The sequence below is a fragment of the Chiloscyllium plagiosum genome, unplaced genomic scaffold, assembly GCF_037043375.1.
Source record: "Chiloscyllium plagiosum isolate Xiang-an unplaced genomic scaffold, Cpla_swu_hap1 HiC_scaffold_23, whole genome shotgun sequence".
In the NCBI taxonomy this organism is placed as follows: Eukaryota; Metazoa; Chordata; class Chondrichthyes; order Orectolobiformes; family Hemiscylliidae; genus Chiloscyllium; species Chiloscyllium plagiosum.
The window spans coordinates 18,589,433-18,610,794 of NW_028270161.1; the positions used below are offsets into that span (position 1 = coordinate 18,589,433).

General features: G+C 42.7%; 1 protein-coding gene across 3 annotated transcripts in view; it reads right to left on the reverse strand.

Annotated features, from left to right (window-relative positions):
• Positions 1-347: 347 nt before the first annotated feature.
• Positions 348-21,362, reverse strand: part of tmem209 (transmembrane protein 209) — a 29,252-nt gene continuing 8,237 nt past the window's right edge. The window contains exons 5-14 of one of the 3 annotated variants that reach the window (XM_043713999.2): positions 21,097-21,301; positions 19,490-19,668; positions 18,144-18,215; positions 17,166-17,262; positions 16,553-16,678; positions 14,952-15,049; positions 8,764-8,878; positions 8,114-8,211; positions 3,928-4,001; positions 348-2,069 (exon numbers count right to left, since the gene is read on the reverse strand). In XM_043713999.2, the coding sequence (XP_043569934.1) occupies positions 2,015-2,069; positions 3,928-4,001; positions 8,114-8,211; positions 8,764-8,878; positions 14,952-15,049; positions 16,553-16,678; positions 17,166-17,262; positions 18,144-18,215; positions 19,490-19,668; positions 21,097-21,301 (1,119 nt within the window). In that variant the 3' untranslated portion in view covers positions 348-2,014. Of the gene's footprint in view, positions 2,070-3,927; positions 4,002-8,113; positions 8,212-8,763; positions 8,879-14,951; positions 15,050-16,552; positions 16,679-17,165; positions 17,263-18,143; positions 18,216-19,489; positions 19,669-21,096; positions 21,302-21,362 lie in introns of those variants that run through there. The other 2 variants (XR_015761076.1, XR_006315110.2) reach the window with 2 other exon arrangements.

Genomic DNA, 21,362 nt, shown 5'->3' on the forward strand with positions numbered 1-21,362 from the left:
GTTCCTGCTATCACACCAGATATTTTTTTCCCATATTCCACACCAGCCACTTCTATTGCCACTCTGAATGAGTAACAACTGCTCTTTAATATCCCTCCCAGAGGGCACCAACTGAATTTCACAGAGATCAGTCAGTATTTCCTTCAAATAGCTATTCACCCAAAGGACTGCAGAGCACCCAATGGTGGACACTGAGAAGCAGTTACAGGAGGACCAATCGCATTCATGCTTAGTCACTTGTAACAGAGGGTCCCGGCTGTTTAGAAAGGAAATCAGGATATCAGTCTAGCCAGAGTTTTGGGAATGAAATGAATGCTGACTTTTTCTTGGGGGGGGGGGGGGGGGGGGGGGGGGGGGGGTTGTTGTCATTGACCAAACCAAATAGTTCGAAAGGCCTCAGCTTTGCCCAAAACAGCCAAAGGACTACCATTAGCAATCTCTGTCATTTACTGTGGGAAACCTCACTATCTGTTCCACTCGCTTCTCTTCCCTCCTTGCCCTTTGTCAACACTATGAAAAAATTTTATTCCACTCTCCTTCCATTCCAAAAAATACATTGGACTCATAACTTTAACACTTTCTCTCCTCACAGATAATGCCAGACCTGCTGTGTTTCTTCAGCAATTTGTTTTTATTTTATATCTCCAATATGCACACTACTTTGCTTTTATGAGCCAACCCAGTGCTTCAGTTAGTGCTGCTCAAAATGGAGAGGAGCGTAGAGTACAAGCTTTCTTTAAATAGAGCAACTCACTTAAATGCAATCCTTGAACTGAATGTCGAGGCAGACCTGGTTTTGATGGTTTAACTTAAAAAAATTAAAATATGGAAAAAGATATCTAATATCTATTAGGATCTCTGACGTATGAGTCAGTTGAACTTGCTCAATAATATTACAAAACTGTAGTCATCACTGAAGGAGAGCGGGCGGCTTGAGGGGAAGAGCACAATTCCGAGGTGCAGGTCCAGCACTTTCTAGATTTGTTTCACAGTAAAGTGCCTTTCCATTTTGGGGATCGATAGAGGTCTTCAGCAACACGAGATGAACCACTCCTTGAACTGGGAAGGACAAATTATGTACTGGGAGGTAGATTGAAGCAGCCCACATTAAATACATAGGACCTTTAGAGTAGCTTACATTTATCATAACGATTTAAACTGATTACAGAGCTGAGACTGCATCCAGTATTTGCCTTTACCCATCAGCTCCCAGTAAAACTGGTGAACCTCGGTTTCACTAACATTCATGCTCAGGCATTTATAAATTGAAACAGACTGCATCTTTTGACAACCTACCTAAACAACTCAAGCAATTTGCACAGTACTTGCATCAAGGCTGTTCAGTATATAAAAATATGAATAAAAGTTTCAGCATGGAGGAGTTAACTTCATTAATATAAAAACAGAGCAAGATCAGACACATGACCTAGGGCAGTGGTGCCATTATTCCATAGTTTGAGGCATCTATTCTGTGCCCTTACAGACAAGCAAAGAAAACACAAGTTCTGTCTCTCCCACCCTCAGATGCTCTGTACAACAATTCCTTTGCCCGAACAGAAATACTATGATACTGACAGGAGTTGATACTCTTCTTTCATAACAAATACAGCAGGGTTTTGCTACTTCACATAATACTTTGAAGAGCATGAAAATTACATACTTCCACTGGTCATTATAAAAGAGGCCTTTTCCTTTAAACATTAGGAGCGATAAAAGCTTTCGTTTTGAAAAAAAGTTTCTCTGTACTGAAGCAGCTGCACAGCAGCCAGACAAACATTTAGTGAGCACACAACCTCAGGAGGTTCAGAGAGAAAAATTCTAATGTTGGCTTCAGACTTTCTGGTCCAGCACCCCATATTTCTGCCAATTGTCAGTATAAGAAAGGTCAAGAAGAAAGATGATGGGATGCCGGAAGGGGGTTGTAGAAGTGAAGTGAGGTGCCAAAATGCTGAATCTGTTCAACTTCTGCACAAATCAAATACATATTTTTAGTTACATCTCCTGGCAATTGTTCTTACTCTCCAAAAATCCAAAGAACGTTCACTCCAGACAAACCCAGATTCACTCTCCTGTTAATACAAAAACAAAATAAATAAGTATATATTGATCACGCAAATTGCATTCCAATATTTGTTCAAAAGGACAATTAATAACCAATTAATTTTTTTGGGCAAGGCCCTTTTTAAAAAAAGGTTTTCTTAGTATCTGGGCAAGTAACTAACGCCAGGATACATTCCCCCATTAATCAACTCCAGAACAGGCAGCCCTTATAAAGGAATGCATATAACATTAGCTAGGCTGATAGCCCAATACAGAATTGAGAAAGCAATGCACTAGGAGATAGCATCTCATAAGTGGTTCTGCTTGTGTCCTAACTGACACTCTGCCCACAACCACAGTTACCAATTTCAAAATGATCTGATCATCTCATTTACAGATGGTGTGAGCTTGTTGTGCACATATTGACTGCTGCATCTGAAAAGATTGTGAAGTATTTTGTGACAGAGGACATGAAGGTCACAGTGCATGCCAAACTCTTTATTACAATTCTACCTAGCTGCCAAATCATACAATGAGAAAAACTTGATTCATTTAAAAAGAGAGCAGGCTTTGTTTATTCTTCAAACCAATGATTAACTGAACAGAAGCACTTTATGCAGAGACTCCAAACCAATTAACCACCCTTGAACACCACCTGGTGGCTAACTAGATAAATGCTCCTCTGTATCTTGTATCAAATACCACACAAACTAAGAAATCCCAGTTTATCTTAGGTTTACGTTAGCTGATCTGGCTGAGTATCTATGCATAGAATGCTGCAACTAGTTTGGCAGGAAAGGGGACACAATCCTGATTAGATTGGCAAGTGCCCGTGTATTATTGTCAGCACAGAGCCTCCTAGTTATAATGCCTCCTTCCATTCATCCATGCTCACCTGCAAAGTTTAAGGTAACTGCCCTCAATTTAACTGTTTTACTTATAATATTATTCCAAACTCTGAACAAAGTCAGACGGCCTACTGAAGAAGGAGAAAAACAGGAGGGAGAAATGAAAAAAATTGGGGAGAAAGTCTCAATTGAAAAGTGTGGTGCTGGAAAAGCACAGCTGGTCAGACAGTATCCGAGGTGCAGGAGAATCGACGTTTAGAGCATAAGCACTTCATCAGGAATGACATCTGCAGTCCACACTTTCTCCTAGAAGGAAGACTCAGGCAAATAGCTCATATGCATTGAGGTATTGAGAAAAATAAAAATCTTTGTGAAGTTTAAAAATAGGTGGATTCAGTAACGTTCACCAGGCTATAGAGAAATGTAGGACTGTGGCCTTGCTTGCCAGACTGTCAATATACTGCATGCAAAGATCTCACATACTGGAGGGGGTGACAGGAACTGGAAAGTAAATTTTGCACTGATCTCAGGATCTTTGACACGTACATCCTCCCTGATTTTGTTCACAGAATTGTTGGAAGCTTAGATCATTCTGAGAAGAATCACTGAATACAATCAAGAGGTAGATGAATTTTTAGATTTTAAAGGCATCAGGGAGTATGAGGAGAAAGCATAAAGGGCATTTTGGTACAGAATCAACCATGATCATACTGAATGCCAGAGCAGAGGGCTGAATGGCCTACTCCTGCTCCTAGTTTCTAAGCCTATGCTTCTATGAGACAGCTTGGTATAGGCAGAGGTAGAAACTACATGCCTTCATTTCCCTCTTTCAGTGGGTAGTCAGAAATTTTAGTTGAGCAATTTGGAAAATCAAGAAAGTTAGAGGGGAGATTTAGAGTGGGTTTAAGTCCAGTTACAGCAGAGTTTTTGATAGATTGAAAGTGGTCATCTTTATGAATGCAATATGATAAAGCAGAATTTATCTTAATTACTAAATGATATCAGGAGAATTCAAACAAAATCTGAAATAACCACATACCCCAACATTCCTGACTCCTTTGTTTTAATTATGTATAAAAACATCAGAATGGTGTGGAACATGTTGCTCCTGTCCTGCAAAATAAAAGATCATTCCAAGCTTGAACATAAAACTTAAATCTGTTTTTAAATCTGTACATTAACTTTATACTTCAACTGTCCCTCAGGTGGATGCAAAAGATCTTGGGGCATCATTTCCGAGAGAAGCAGCAAATTCTACCCCATGTTCTAACCAATACTTATCACCAAAACAACATCAAATTAATTGCGTGGTAATTATCACATTGCTACTTGTGGAACCTTATGACATTTATTTTCTATTTTACAAAAATATTATTTCACAGGATGTAGGTGTTACTGGAAAGTTGTTGTTTAACAGAGTATTTCACTAGATCATTTCAGAGAGCAATTAAGACTTAACTACATTGCTAGGGATCTACTGTCACATATAGTCCAGATGAGGTAAGGATGCCAGATTTCCTTCCCAAAAAGACACGGTGGTGGAGGTGGCCCACTTGCACGTCCTTGGTGGAGTGGGAGGGGAAGTTTGAAGTGTTCAGCCACAAGGTGGTGAGGTGGTTTAGTACATGAGTCCCAGAGACGTTCTCTGAAACGTTCGTCAAGTTGGTATCCTGTCTCCCCAATTTACAGGAGTCCACATCAGACACAACGGACACAGTAGATGACATATGTGGAGGTACAGGTAAACCTCTGTCAGATGTGGAAGGATCCTTTAGGGCATTAGATGGAGATGAGTGGGGAGGCGTGGGCGTAGGCGTAGGTTTTGCGCCTCTTGCGGTAGCAAGGGAAGGTGCCAGGAGTGGAGGGTGGGTTGGACCTAACAAGGGAGTCGCAGAGGGAATGATCTCTGCAGAACACAGACAGTCCAGTGAGATTGTTAATATATCACCAGCTCCACTGTTACAACACTTTAAAATGACTTTTGGGTGCCCAGTGGTTATGAAAAGTGCTGTATAAATACACAGGATACAAATGCTACAGGAAGGATAGAAAGGGAGACAAGAGAGGAGGGGGAGTGGCATTTTCGATAAGGGATAGCATTACAGCTGTGCTGAGGGAGGATATTCCCGGAAATACATCCAGGGAAGTTATTTGGGTGGAACTGAGAAATAAGAAAGGGATGATCACCTTATTGGGATTGTATTATAGATCCCCTAATAGTCAGAGGGAAATTGAGAAACAAACATGTAAGGAGATCTCAGCTATCTGTAAGAATAATAGGGTAGTTATGGTAGGGGATTTTAACTTTCCAAACAGCAACTGGGACTGCCATAGCGTTAAAGGTTTAGATGGAGAGGAATTTCTTAAGTGCGTACAAGACAATTTTCTGATTCAGTGTGTGGATGTACCGACAAGAGAAGGTGCAAAACTTGACCTACTCTTGGGAAATAAGGCAGGGCAGGTGACTGAGGTGTCAGTGGGAGAGCACTGTGGGGCCAGCGACCATAATTCTACTCGTTTTAAAATCGTGATGTAAAAGGATAGAATAGATCTAAAAGTTGAAGTTCTAAATCGGAGAAAGGCCAATTTTGACGGTATTAAGCAAGAACTTTCGAAAGCTGATTGGAGGCAGATGTTTGCAGGTAAAGGGACGGCTGGAAAATTGGAAGCCTTCAGAAATGAGATAACAAGAATCCAGAGAAAGTATATTCCTGTCAGGGTGAAAGGGAAGGCTGGCAGGTGTAGGAAATGCTGGATGACTAAAGAAATTGAGGGTTTGGTTAAGAAAAAGGAAGCATATGTCAGATATAGACAGGAGAAATTTAGTGAATCATTAGAGTATAAAGGCAGTAGGAGTATACTTAAGAGGGAATACAGGAGGGCAAAACGGGGACATGAGATAGCCTTGGCAAATAGAATTAAGGAGAATCCAAAGGGTTTTTACAAATATATTAAGGACAAAAGGGTAACTAGGGAGAGAATAGGGCCCCTCAAAGATCAGCAAGGCGGCCTTTGTGCGGAGCCACAGGAAATGGGGGAGATACTAAATGAGTATTTTGCATCAGTATTTACTGTGGAAAAGGATATGGAAGATTTAGACTGTAGGGAAATAGATGGTGACATTTTGCAAAATGTCCAGATTACAGAGGAGGAAGTGCTGGATGTCTTGAAACAGTTAAAGGTGGATAAATCCCTAGGACCTGATCAGGTATACCCAAGAACTCTGTGGGAAGCTAGAGAAGTGATTGCTGGGCCTCTTGCTGAGATATTTTTATTATCGATAGTCACAAGTGAGTGGCCAGAAGACTGGAGGTTGGCAAACATGGTGCCAGTTTAAGAAGGGCGGTAAAGACAAGCCAGGGAACAATAGACCAGTGAGTCTGACCTCAGTGATGGGCAAGTTGTTGGAGGGAATCCTGAGGGACAGGACGTACATGTATTTGGAAAGGCAAGGACTAATTCGGGATAGTCAACATGGCTTTGGTGTGTGGGAAATCATGTCTCACAAACTTGATTGAGTTTTTTGAAGAAGTAACAAAGATGATTGATGAGGGCAGAGTAGTAGATGTGATCGATGTGGACTTCAGTAAGGTGTTCGACAAAGTTCCCCATGGGAGACTGATTAGCAAGGTTAGATCTCATGGAATACATGGAGAACTAGCCATTTAAATACAGAACTGACTCAAAGGTAGAAGACAGAGGGTGGTGGTGGAGGGTTGTTTTTCAGACTGGAGGCCTGTGACCAGTGGAGTGCCACAAGGATCGGTGCTGGGCCCTCTACCTTTTGTCATTTACATAAATGATTTGGATGCGATCATAAGAGGTATAGTTAGTAAGTTTGCAGTTGACAGTAAAATTGGAGGTGTAGTGGACAGCAAAGAGGGTTACCTCAGATTACAACAGGATCTGGACCAGATGGGCCAATGGGCTGAGAAGTGGCAGATGGAGTTTAATCCAGATAAATGCAACGTGCTGCATTTTGGGAAAGCAAATCTTAGCAGGACTTATACACTTAATGGTAAGGTCCTAGGGAGTGTTGCTGAACAAAGAGACCTTGAAGTGCAGGTTCATAGCTACTTGAAAGTGGAGTCGCAGGTAGATAGGATTGTGAAGAAGGCATTTGGTATGCTTTCCTTTATTGGTCAGAATATTGAGTACAGGAGTTGGAGGTCATGCTGCATCTGTACAGGACATTTGGTTAGGTCACTCTTGGAATATTGTATGCAATTCTGGTCTCCTTCCTATCAGAAAGATGTTGTGAAACTTGAAAGGGCTCAGAAAAGATTTACAAGGATGTTGCCAGGGTTGGAGGATTTGAGCTGCAGGGAGAGGCTGAACAGGCTGGGGCTATTTTCCCTGGAGTGTTGGAGGCTGAGGGGTGACCTTATAGAGGTTTACAAAATTATGAGGGGCATAGATAGGATAAATAGACAAAGTCTTTTCCCTGGGGTCAGGGAGTCCAGAACTAGAGGGCATAGGTTTAGGGTGCAAGGGGAAAGATATAAAAGGGACCTAAGGGGCAACCTTTTCACGCAGAGGGTGGTACGCGTATGGAATGAGCTGCCAGAGGATGTGGTGGAGGCTGGTACAATTGCAACATTTAAGAGGCATTTGGATGGGTATATGAATAGGAAGGGTTTGAAGGGATATGGGTCGGGTGCTGTCAGGTGGGACTAGATTGGGATATCTGGTCGGTATGGACAGGTTGGACCGAAGGGTTTGTTTCCAAGCTTATATCTCTATGACTCTAAGTCTCCCTTTCTAACCTTTAATAACAGCACTTCCACTCTTCCAACAATGCTGAACCAAACTAAGGATCAATTTTGGAGGCTTGAGGTTCAAGAGTGACATGACACCCAAGTAAATGAAGGCAGTTGGCTCAAGTCCAGTTACAGCAGGCGAGTTTATAATACATGCCAATACTGCTGAATTTGTCTCTGGGAACTCTGCGCGGCACTAAGAGGAGCAGAACGTTCCCCTGGTGGTTGCATCAGCATTCACCAGCCATTCATCCGACTGCTGTGTTGTCCTCCTTTGCAAACAGAGCTACAGCTCTCTAAAATAATTTTAAAATCCACAGTTGGCAAATGGTGATGACAAAAGGAGGATGGGAAAAATCACAATTAAATGTCAACTTTTGTTCTTTTCATTGCATCCCCTAGACAGGGTTCAAGAGAAGGAAAGTTTTTTTTCCAATTCAGGAGGAGACTCAATCTTTTGGGTACCTTTGGCAAATTATACACCTGTCCATGGTAGATGAGCTGGTAGTGAGGAGGATTGATGTTGCTTTGATGTATACAGAACAAATGCTCATTCATGATATCTGCAAAGAGAATTAACAACCAGAGAAAATAATTAACCACAAGTGAATAACTGTTTCTTATTACAACATAAGGTACAAGAGGAAATTGTTAATAATTAACTACACATTTCTTAAGGTGGGCTCAAACACATAACTGAAGCTAAGATCCATTGTTCCGTCTGAGCACTTAATTCAGGCTAGCATCTCCTGCAGTACTGAGGGAGCAGCAGTGCATGGATTGTTGGGGGTGTCATCTTTAAACCTGACTTGGAATAAAAATATTTCCTACACATTCAAATTCTTTTGTGTTGGTCTTAGTAAGACTTCCTGATGCCCTTATCTATATTCCTCCCTCAACAACAAATCAACTCACCATTCCACCTGATGTCACACTATATGGAAAAACTATCACATTTGTTAACTGAACAATAGACAGCTTTGCATTATAATAGCATGCTGTTGTCAAGTGGCTTATTTCTGTGCTGTTCTATGCAATTCCATGGAAACATGAAAATTATTATCCATAAGTTCATCTAGCAGTGTTACCAGCATACAGGAATCAGCTACAAGTACCTGGTTTATCTGGAGTTTGAATGAAATGTTGGGAGGTGAATGTTTTCCCATCAGGGTACTTGGGATGTGGAGGCAGCCTGGAGTCAAGATAAGTGCAGAACATATGCATTATAATCTGAAAGAAGAAATCAACAAATGTTTGAGAAAGGGCTGCACCATTGTCCCAACGCAGCAACAGAGAGCAAGTGCAAGTTAGGTTGGAGCATACTATATGCTGAAACAGTAAAGCTGATGCTCAGCACAAGATTCGATAAACTCTATTCACTAGAGGCAATGAACAGGAGAGCCAAAGACACAGGAAGATCTTGGGTTTTCAGTCGTCAGTTCAGTTAGAGTCAACCCTGAATCAAGAAGGGGAGGTCAGTCAGGGTTGCAGCCAATTAGTTCCCAGAGAACCCAACCAGCTGTGCTTGTGACAGTAAGAATTATGAAGTCCAGGGATTCATCCCTTCTTCAGAACAGCTTCCTGCGTTGTCACACTTGCCCCACTCTATTCCCAAAGTCCTGTAAATTATTTCACCAAGTATTTATCCAAATAATTTTGAAAGGGACGACTGAAACTGCTTTAAATTTCCATTCAGGCAGTGCATTCTTGATTAATAGGGGGACAATTTCAACCTAATGTGTTGGATGATCAAATGTAACACCAACTTTACATCCTACCCACCGACAACATGACTGTAGTGGAGAGTTAAGCTCTGTTGAAGTGCAAGAGTAGAGCTACGAGTAATTCCAGTCCCTGTTTCTTGACAAGCCGGTAAGTTTAACATATACTGCCACATTGTTCATCTTCCACTAATTAAAATAAAAAGCGTAATTCTGTGCCTTGGAGACAGCTTGAATAAAATTTAATGAACCCAGTGTTTACTACTTATAATAAGATGACCAGTATATATGATGTGCTCATTGTCTACAGGAATAGTGCCAGAAGACTGGAGGATAGCAAATGTTCCCTTGTTCAAGAAGGGAAGTAGAGACAACCCAGGAAATTATAGACCGGTGAGCCTTACTTTGGTTGTGGGTAAAGTGTTGGAAAGGGTTAGAAGAGGTAGGATTTATAATCATTTAGCAAGAAATAAGTTGATTAGGGATAGTCAAGTTTTGTGAAGAGTAGGTCGTGCCTCACAAACCTAATTGAGTTCTTTGGGAAGGTGACCAAACAAGTGGATGAGAGTAAAGCAGTTGATGTGGTGTATGTGGATTTCAGTAAGGCATTTGATAAGGTTCCTCTTGGTAGGCTATTGCATAAAATAAGGCGGCATGGGATTGAGGGGGATTTAGCAGTTTGGATCAGAAATCGACTAGCTGAAAGAAAACAGAGGGTGGTGGCTGATGGGAAATATTCATTTTGGAGGTCAGTTACTAGTGGGTACCACAAGGATCTGTTTTGGGTCCACTGCTGATTGTCATTTTTATAAATGCCCTGGATGAGGGCATAAAAGGATGGGTTAATAAATTTGCAGATGACACTAAGGTCAGTGGAGTTGTACACAGTGATGAAGGACTGTGTAGGTTACAAAGTTACATAGATAAGCTGCAGAGTTGGGCCGAGATGTAGTAAATGGACTTTAATGCAGCCAAGTGAGAGGTAATTCACTTTGGAAGGAATAACAGGAATGGAGAGTACTGGGCTAATGGCAAGATTCCTGGTAGTGCAGATGAGCAGAGAGATCTCTGTGTCCAGGTACATCAATCCTTGAAAGTTGCCACCCAGGTTGAAAGGGTTGTTAAGGTGGCATATAGTGTATTAGCTTTTATTGGTAGAGAGATTGAGTTTCGGAACTATGAGATCATGCTGTAGCTGTACAAAACTCTGGTGTGGCCACATTTGGAGTATTGCGTATAGTTCTGGTCACCGGATTATAGGAAGGATGTGGAAGTTTTGGAACGGGTTCAGAGGAGATTTACTATGATGTTGCCTGGTATGGAGGGAAGTTGAAAAATGTGGTGCTGGAAAAACACAGCAGGCCAGGCAGCATCTGAGGAGCAGGAGAATCGACATTTCGGGTATAAGCCCTTCTTCAGGAATGAGGCTGGTGTGCCAAGCCGGCTGAGATAAAAGGTAGGGGAGGGGTGCTGGGAATACGATAGGTGGAAGGAGGTGAGGGTGATAGGCCGGAGAGGTCGAGATGATGATTGCAGGTCAAGAGGGCGTTACTGAATCCGGGGGTTGGGACTGAGATAAGGTGTAGGGGGGGGGAAAGAGGGGAAATGAGGAAGCTGAAGAAATCTACATTCATCCCATGTGGTTGGAAGGTTCCTAGGTGGAAGATGAGGTGCTCTTTCTCCAGGCGTCGTGTAGCCAGGGTCTGGCGATGGAGGAGGCCAAGGACCTGCATGTCCTTGGCAGAGTGGGAGGGGGAGTTAAAGTGTTCAGCCACGGGGTGGTTGGATTGGTTGGTGCAGGTATCCCAGAGATGTTCCCTGAAACGTTCCGCAAGTAGGCGGCCTAACTCCCCAATGTACAGGAGACCACATCAGGTGCAGCGGATACAGTAAATGATGTGTGTTGGAGGTGCAGGTGAATTTGCGATGGATATGGAAGGATCCATTGGGGCCTTGGGAAGGAGGTGAGGGGGGAGGTGTGGGTGCAAGTTTTGCACTTCTTGCGGTTGCAGGGGAAGGTGCCAGGAGTGGAGGTTGGGTTGGTGGGGGGGGGTGTAGACCTGACAAGGGAGTCGCAGATGGAGTGGCCTCTCCGGAACGCTGATAGGGGTGGGGAGGGAAATATATCCCTGGTGGTGGGGTCTGTCTGGAGGTGGCGGAAATGACGGAGGATGATACGATGTATCCGGAGGTTGGTGGGGTGGAAGGTGAGGACCAGTGGGATTCTGTCCTGGTGGCGATTGGAGGGGCGGGGTTCAAGGGCAGAGGTGCGGGAAGTGGAGGAGATGCGGTGGAGAGCATCGTCGACCACGTCGGAGGGGAAATTGCGGTCTTTGAAGGAGGCGGCCATTTGGGTTGTACGGTATTGGAACTGGTCCTCCTGGGAGCAGATGCGGCGGAGGCAAAGGAATTGGGAATATGGGATGGCATTTTTACAGAGGGCAGGGTGGGAGTAGGTGTAATCTAGGTAGCTGTGGGAGTCGGTCGGTTTGTAGTAGATGTCTGTGTTACAGACACATTTACTGTATCCATTGCACCCGATGTGGTCTCCTCTACATTGGGGAGACAGGTCGCCTACTTGCGGAACGTTTCAGGGAACACCTCTGGGACACCTGCACCAACCAACCCAACCCACCCGTGGCTGAACACTTTAACTCCCCCTCCCACTCCGCCAAGGATATGCAGGTCCTTGGCCTCCTCCGTCACCAGACCCTGACCACACGATGCCTGGAGGAAGAGCGCCTCATCTTCCGCCTAGGAATCCTCCATCCACACGGGATGAATGTAGATTTCTCCAGCTTCCTCATTTCCCCTCCCCCCACCTTATCTCAGTCCCAACCCCCGGATTCAGCACCGCCCTTTTGACCTGCAATCTTCTTCCCGACCTCTCCGGCCTATCACTCTCACCTCCTTCCACCTATCGTATTCCCAGCGCCCCTCACCCCTACCTTTTATCTCAGCCCGCTTGGCACACCAGCCTCATTCCTGAAGAAGGACTTACGCCTGAAACGTCAATTCTCCTGCTCCTCGGATGCTGCCTGGCCTGCTGTGTTTTTCCAGCACCATATTTTTCAACTCTGGTCTCCAACATCTGCAGTCCTCACTTTCTCCTGGTATGGAGAGAAGGTCTTACGAGGAAAGACTGAGGAACTTGAGGCTATTTTCGTTAGAGAGAAGAAGGTTGAGAGGTGACTTATTTGAGACATAAAAGATAATCAGAGGGTTAGTTAGGATGGATAGTGAGAGCCTTTTCCTCGGATGGCAATGGCTAGAATGAGGGGACATAGTTTTAAATTGAGGGGCGATAGATATAGGACAGATGTCAGAAGTGGTTTTATTACTCAGGCTAGTAGGGGCCTGCAACAGTATTGGACTCACCAACTTTAAGGGCATTTAAATGGTCATTGGATAGGCATACGGACGAGAATAGAATAGTGTAGATTAGAGAGGCTTCAGATTGGTTCCACAGGTTGGCCCAACATTGATGGCCGAAGGGCCTGTACTGCACTGTAATGTTCTATGTTCTGTAAAGTAACTCATTAATTCCCATCACCCACCCCCTCACTGTTTCCCTCTGATTTCTGCCATCAACAGTTAAATGTGTCCCCACTGGTTTACTAGTCCACTGGAATCCAGGAAACAGTCTTTTTTTTTAAAAAAAAAACTATTGAAATCTCTGAAGATTCTGAAAGCCCCCAAATCTGTCATTTAATCATCTCAGCTTCAAGGGGTCAAGCCTGGCTTCTTCTACACCAGTGATTTGCTAAAATTGCTAGCAAAACTTAGCAGATCTGGCAGCATCTATAGGAAGAAAGAGCACAGCAGGTCAGGCAGCATCTGAGGAGCAGGAAAATCGACATTTCGGGCAAAAGCCCTTCATCAGGAATGAAGGGCTTTTGCCCGAAACGTCGATTTTCCTGTTCCTTGGATGCTGCCTGACCTGCTGTGCTTTTCCAGCTTCACTCTGATCTAAACTCTGGCTTCCAGCATCTGCAGTCCTCACTTTTGCTCTCTGTGGGAAGAAAACTGAGTTAATGTTTTGAGTCCAGCTAGTTCTGAAGAGTCACCAGATTTGTTGAACTGTTAACTCTGCTTTCTTCCCACAAATACTGCCAGACCCGCTGAGTTTTTCCAGTAATTTATATTTTTGTTTAAGATCTCCAGTATTGCAGTTGTGTTATCTTTTAATGATTCTGGGAAATATCAGTGCTAAATTCCCATACGATATCCATTCCGTCCTGGCAGGATTCAAATGAACAGGAAACAAGAGTGGAAATAGTGACTGATATTCTCATCCCCACCATTTTTGGACCTGGTCTTAAATGCCAACTACACATCGGCAACTATTTACCTTGGTTCAGCTATTATAATCATTGGATATTATATAATTGATCCTTATCTAAGGAAATAGAGAGAGATAAACTGAGAACTAAGGAGAATTAATTAACTCAGATTGAATTGGAAAATCTGTTCTTCAGGGTGGAAAAAGTTTGCTGTGGACACAATTGGGCTTGAACTGGTGACTTTGTTAATTCATTTGGGTCAGGTCAGCAACATTAAACCTTCTAATGGATTTGCAACACTGTCACATAGACTTGGCTTAGAGTTAGCTCTCTCTACAAGCCAGAAGGTTGAGTACTCAAGATCGAGTGCAAAGACCCAAATACAAAAATGCCAGTCAGCACTTCAGTACCACTAATAAAGGAATGCTGCAGTATCAAAAGTTCCATCTTTTGGATCACACTTCAAAATTCTCCACCTTCTCGTGTGACACTCCTTCAAAACGCAGCACAAGTGTTTTCCGAGGGTTGTTTTGCCAACATTAACAGAAGTAAACCAGTCATTATTTCTTAGGTATTTTTGATAGTTTGTATGTAATAGGCTGCTGCATCTCAACAGTGACTACATTTCACTGGTTCAAAGTCATGCTTGGATGTTGAGGTCACAAAGGATATTACAAAAATGCAAGCTATTTATTAACAAATCCACTAGAGGAAAAATATGCAGTGAACTCCACTGTAAAAAGCATCAACAGTTTAGTTTGCAAATTCCTCCAGTTTATACCTAGTACCACACCATTTGTTCTTCTACCTCTTGTCCCTTCCTTCATTCAAGCATTGGCAACTTGGCCTAATTCACTGAAATTCCTGTTGTAAATTTCTTCACTTCATTTTCTCTTGCCTCCTTTTTAAACGCTATGAAAATCCATCCTTCATGATCCTTCTTCTAATCTCAAGACAATGAAGGTGCCTTAGAATGCAAGATGTTACTATTTTGCTATCTTATTGCACACACATTCAGTGGACAGCTCAATGAGTATAGTATAATGTACATTAAAAGATGTCACCAATTCAATCACAAGCCCTAAACCCTCCCAATCCAAATAAATCAGCCACCAGGGGAGCAGGCCTTTATTAAGTAGCAGAGAGGAGGAAACTAATCAAAAAAGGTATCAATTCTTGCTCGCGTACCCACAGGTTGCTCTGTTACACTAATTAACAAACCCACATAGGGAAATTCAGTGATGAAGATGATAAACATGCGCAAGAAAAGCTTTGCCCCCTTCTTGTTTTGGTACTCACCGCACAGTCAGTGGGAAGGTCTGTGTCCCATTTCCTAGATTTGTACTCTCCTCCGCCATTCCAACGGAAGGAACTCATACAACCACCATGAGCAAGCTCTGCAACAAACCAAGCCATTTAAATGGGACTGTAAGATTCAATAGAGATGACTAATGACCAAAGTAACATGGCTAGAGACATTTCAGACATTTTAAACTCCCTGCCCTCTACAACATTTCCCCAAACATCTGCACTGGGGATAGCAGTGTTAGGCCCAAGGAATAGGTTCCAGAGGTCAATATTGGGCCCCTTACTTTTCTTGACAATCATTAATGATTCAGATTTGCCCCTTCAGCGTCAGAGGCTGAGGGGTGACCTTATAGAGGTTTACAAAATTATGAGGAGCATGGATAAGGTAAATAGACAAAGTCTTTTCCCTGGGGTCGGGGAGTCCAGAGCTAGAGGGCACAGGTTTAGGGTGAGGGGGGAAAGATATAAAAGAGACCTAAGGGGCAACTCTTTCACACAGAGTGGTACGGGTATGGAATGAGCTGCCAGAGGAAGTGGCAGAGGCTAGTACAATTGCAACATTTAAGAGGTATTTGGAAGGATATATGAATAGGAAGGGTTTGGAGGGATATGGACCGGGTGCTGGCGGGTGGGACTAGATTGGGTTGGGAAATCTGGTCGGCATGGATGGGTTGGACTGAAGGGTCTGCCTCCATGCTGTACATCTCTGACTATGACTCTATGTGTAGAGGCCAATTTCAAAGTTTGTAGATGATACAAAAGCATCTTAAATAGCAAGGATGACAGTGTAGAACTCCAAAATGTGGGTACATGGGTGACAAATGAAGCTCAATACAAAGAAGTGTGAGGTGATGCATTTTGATAAATATGAAATAGGGTTTATAATACTCAATGAGTGTCGGGCAGAGGAACTTGGTTGTATGTTTGCAAAGATAACAAGGTGATAGGACAGGTGGAGAGCAGTTAAAATACATAGTGTCCTGTGCTTTATTAATAGGGGCAGAGAGTTCAAGAACAAAGAAGTTATATTGAAGCTACAAGAGACTGTTAAGACCAAAGGTGAAACACTGTCCAGTTCTAGGAGGCCAACTACAACGTATAGAGTGTATTTTAGTGTGTAGAAGGGAATTACAAAAATGCTTTCAAGAGTGACAAAGTCCAGTTGAGAATAGATTGGAGGGGTCAGGACTGTTCTGCTTGGCCAGAAGGCAGCAAAGACATTGATAGATGTTTTCATATTCATGGAGCTTTGGATTGAATAGATAGAAACAGTTTCTACTCATAAAACAAGACAGCACAGATTTAAAAAAGACTTGCAAACATCACAAACGTACTCAGTGGAAATGTTTTTTCACAATGAATGGTTCAGGATTACACTGCCTAGGTGGTGGTGGGGGACAGAGGCAATTGAGACATTCCTTAGAGCAGAGAATGATTATTTACATTGAAACAACAGCAAGGAGGAAAGGCTTGCAAATGACATCAAATCATAATGCTCATTGGAGATCCATTGCAGTCGTAATTGACCTCCTTTTGCAATATAACAATTCTGTAACTGAACTATGAAAAACAGTTCAAATGGAAATGCTCACCTTTGATCCTCTCAACCAGGTACTCTTGATTTGAAGTGATGTCCAAGTACTGGACAACTATATTTAGTGTTGGAATCTGGGGAGCTCTGACCAAAGCTGCTTGCCTTAGGCTGCTGATACTCGTCTCTGAGGAAAGGTAAAATGATAATCTAGTCAACCATTAGGGTTTATTTCAGATACAACTAAAATTCTCAAAGCCAGAGGCTCCTGTAACACTGTTTTTGGTCCTAACATCCATTTTGATTGTTCTATAGAGAATTCAATGGGCAGGTGCTGAACAAAGACCAAAACAACATCCCCCAGCACAGACACATTTTATCCCATTCCATCACAACCAAAAAAAGCAATGCTGCATGGAGGCATTTATGCAGTTACACAGTGTCACACATCTGGCAAATGCATGGAGTAATCTAATCAGAATTTTCACGTTTCCTCAAACCCCACAGGTCACTGAAGACAATTTTTGCAGTCTTCGGTCCATCTGGGCCAACATCAGCAAACTTATCTAGACCAGGAAAGTTTCATGGGGACCTCTGATTGGCGTGGGTCAATTACTTGCCACTTAAAGATGGCAAGCTTTGGGGGCAGTTACATCCTTATAGAACACGCATACCTCCTACTTGCAGCTCGGGACATCCCAATCTCCTTAGTTGTGTGTTCACACCATCAATCTCACTGACCAAACGATTCAAAATTGTCTCATTGATCCACTACATATGGACAAAACATAAGAGGGTACAATAAGTCCAAGTCATATGAAATAAAAGCAAGTCACGCAAACATCTCTGCAGTGTTAATCAAATGTGGAGCAATTTGCCCCATATTACCATCAAAATAAAGTTTAAACGAGAAAAACGTTTGGAAAACAGAATATACAGAGGTATGGAGCAAAAGCAGCAAACTAGGATGAAAGAGGTTCAAATGACCAATGGCAACAAAACGGTCGTGTAAATGTTCCCTTATCTTGTAACAAGTGTCCCTCTCCTGTTCTCATATTCAGTTACATCATCTGGGACTACTTTCATCATCTGGGACTACTTCTGATAATTTGCTGAGTGCAGGAATCAGCTAAGAAAAATTCCATGTGAATACACCAAATATATCCAGACCTGTAACTCTAGCTGGAACCCATGCACTCCTGAAAGTCTTTAAGGAAGTAGACCTACCTACATTTAATATTTATTAACATCTAAATGTTATGAAGGTAATAAGGAAAGTCTTGGTTAAATACACAATTTTTTTGGGTGTATTAATTGAGAAGTGTTCCAGAAAAACAGAAGTCAAGTGTACATTGAAATAAACATGGTTCAGGCAACAGCTTCCTCAACCTTATATTCATCCCCACATCAAAATTGTATCCTCCTCGCAGACATTGTCAAAGTACTCAACTTGGGACATTCCAATTTCTCAATCTTGACAGCCAGAGAAATCGGAAGAGGTACCTTTAAACTGGAGTGGAAAGGGCTCGGACTACACCCCACAACTAGAAGATTGGGCCAAACTAGATCCTTTCACTTTAATCTGATCGCTTTTGATGCCAAAAGAGGGCCGTAAGTTCCAAATGAGCAAACAGCCCTGAACAGTTACTTACATTCCTCAGGTTGGCTGTCCAAGAATCGAGGAGGTCCAACTGCTGTCGACTCATATTCAGCCTAATCCACACCTATAAGGCAGAGGAATAGCATTCAAGTCATGGTCAATCCCACAACTCAACAAATTCCCACTCCCTTCTTATCTCCATGATTGATCCTAGTTGGGTGCCAGTAACTTCCAAGAGTGCCTTTTCTAAAATGCAATCTTGTCCAGAGGTAAACATAGATTTTCAGGCACTTGGAGAAAAGTAGCGTCATTACAGCCAAGCCCCATCCCTATGAGGCACCCAAACAAGCAGACCCTCCTACTGGGGCTGCTGGGTAGCAATCAAGGGTATGAAAGCACCAAATTGTTTCCTATCTAACCTATGACATAGCCCCCAGTTGTTGTGGCATTCCCTTACACAGACTGGGGTTGATTGTGGGGCATCTCTTCCACCTGTCCAGCCATCCATTGGGTGGTGGGCTGTAAACCCCACTTTTGGCAAATTATTCTGTTCAGCACCTTTCATTCTCCTGCCTATCTTCTTTCCCATTCAGCACAAGGCTGAGAAGAACAGCTTTTCTTTTAAACTTGTCAAGGATATCAAGGGAAATGGAGCTAAGGCAAGTCAAAGATGTTGAGGCACACATCTACTCCATAGATAGCTTGCCATCTCTACCCATTCAGTCACAGAGTTGTGCACTCCTTTTACATATATGGAAATTAAAGAGTACAACAAGGCGTAATGATCTTTAAATGAATCTTCACGCTGTGAAATATTGGCCAGAGGAAGGCAAAATAGATTTACTATTTCATTATTGCCAGAAGAGAGAAAATTGTCCCTCTTCTTAAATTGTAATTGTTGGCTGAAATTTAAGTCGAATTGGAACATCTGGAGAAAAACACTTCTAAGCAATCTTCCTAATATCTCCACAAGGATTGCTTGGACCCAGTGGCCTGTTGGTCACTGTAGTTTCAATGCAACATGAAAGCAGAAAAAACTACTGCCAAAAGCCTGAAAATACAGTACAGAGTGTCAGCTTTCGAAGCACACCACATACCTAACCGAACATCAGACTAAGTACATCATGCTTGTAGCATGCTGAATGAGTGTGACTGAACAGATTTAATGTCCAAGTTACACATTTTACATGGACACTGTTGCACAGGGATACTGACCACATGCTGCAATTGCAGAACAACTGGCCTGAATGCCAACATGTTCAGCAGCAGCCAAAAAAAAAGTAAAGTCCAATACTAAAAAAGGATCATATGCTCCTCAGTAAGAGCAAGATCATTGTTAAGGACATGCCACCTGGCCAGACTGAAGTTAAGCGCAAACATCTAGATATTGTGACACACCTCTTCTGCAAGTAGTTTGGAGCCCAGGTCAGTGTCATCCTTGTGGGCAGATGGGGCCTGGGAACGACTGGCGAGTTGGTATTGGAACTTGCGTAGTGACTGTGCATAGTCACCTGTGGTTCGGCTGTAGTTCCAAAAGGAGGTAGGACTGCTGCTACTGGATGTACATTCTGGTGTTCCTGTGCATGTATGAAATAAGTGCAAATAGATTAGAGAGAGAGAGAGCTAGAAACTTAATCATCCAATTTCCCAAAATAATCACTCTGAATTCAAAGAACTGTACAATCTTATAATTTAAGGTTATAACATTTTTAGAAATTAGGGCATGTCTAGACTGTGAAAGTGGAACTGGATCTCAGCTCAAATTGGTTGAGGTCAAATGGTCAAAGAACGCCTCATCTTGTGTCTTGAGGCCCTGCAACCACACGGGATTAATGAGGATTTCACCAGTTTCCTGATTTCCTCTCTCCCCACTTTATCCCAGTCTCAATCCACCAACCAGGCACCACCCTCTTGACCTGTCCATCGTCTTTCCCACCCTCCTCGCTGACCCATCACCTTCTCCCACACTTTCATCTACCTATCATATTCCCAGCTACCTTTCCCCCAGCCACACACTCCTCCCATTTATCTCTCAGCCCCTCGGCAAACCTGCCTCATTTCTGATGAAGAGCTTATGCCCGAAACATCGATTTTCCTGCTCCTCGGATGCTGCCTGACCTGTTGTACTTTCCAGCACCACACTAGACTCTGATCGCCAGCATCTGCAGTCTTCACTTTCTCTCTGTAATTATGCATGCGAGTGTCTGAATTAGTGCACTAATGCAATTACATGTGTCAGCTGACATTGTCTTCTGTGGGAGAACTATACTCCCTTTCCTGAAGGCCTTTCCCCTTGGCTTTCCTAATTCCCTCAACATTCGCTTGCTCATCTAATGCCCACACAGCAGAGATAACTAAGCAACTATTAAGAAGAGGACCTTGTGCCCTCCTAATCTAGAGATATCAACAATTACAACACGCCAACTAACTCAGTGAACGCATACAATAATTCCTCGCTCATGTTGTGGTTACATTCCTGAAATGTGGAACTTAAATTTAAACAATGTTAGCTGATTTAGATTTTCTCCTTATAACTATGTAAAAGCTGTACTTAAGCTCTGACATCTTTGACATCTGAAAAAAAATTAAATAATACACTCTGCATTGCAAAATTCATATATTCAGCAATGAGGCCACTTTAAAAAACAAAACAACGTCAAAAAAGATACAAAAAAATTTGATGAGTCTTTCCACTTACCTCCAGCTCACCAAACCTCCCTCTCAACAGTGACTGGAGGGTGAGGCAATGCAACAGACCACTCCGAAATAACATTAAGTATATCATTAGACTCCACTGCAGACCCAATAGGAATAAAAGTTACTTTGACAAAACAAAACTCCTGATGCTAAACATCAACACAGGCCCAATGAAATTACCAACATGAAACTTATAATGGAGACTTAACTGTACACATCAGGCTGTGGCCTTTGGATTCCTCCCTACTTGGTATAATTAAATTACATTACAGCACAGAATTTTAAGAACAGATTAAGCCTCAACTAACCCAGCTGACTGCGACCATGTTTCTCCTCTTCAGAGCGAAGGAATTTCTCCAGAGACTTCATATCAGTCAGACATTCATCTCGAGTGAGGGGTGCACTGTACACAGAAGGAGCAGATCGATATCGAGCTCTCAGGCTGGAGCTGTCTGCATTCCCAATGTTGTTACTGTACAAAGACGTATTCTGGACAGGACTGAAGGGAGATCCCTGTGGGAAACAAGAAAGGTTAAAGTTTCCAGGAGGTCAGCTAACAAAATCCCATTTTCAC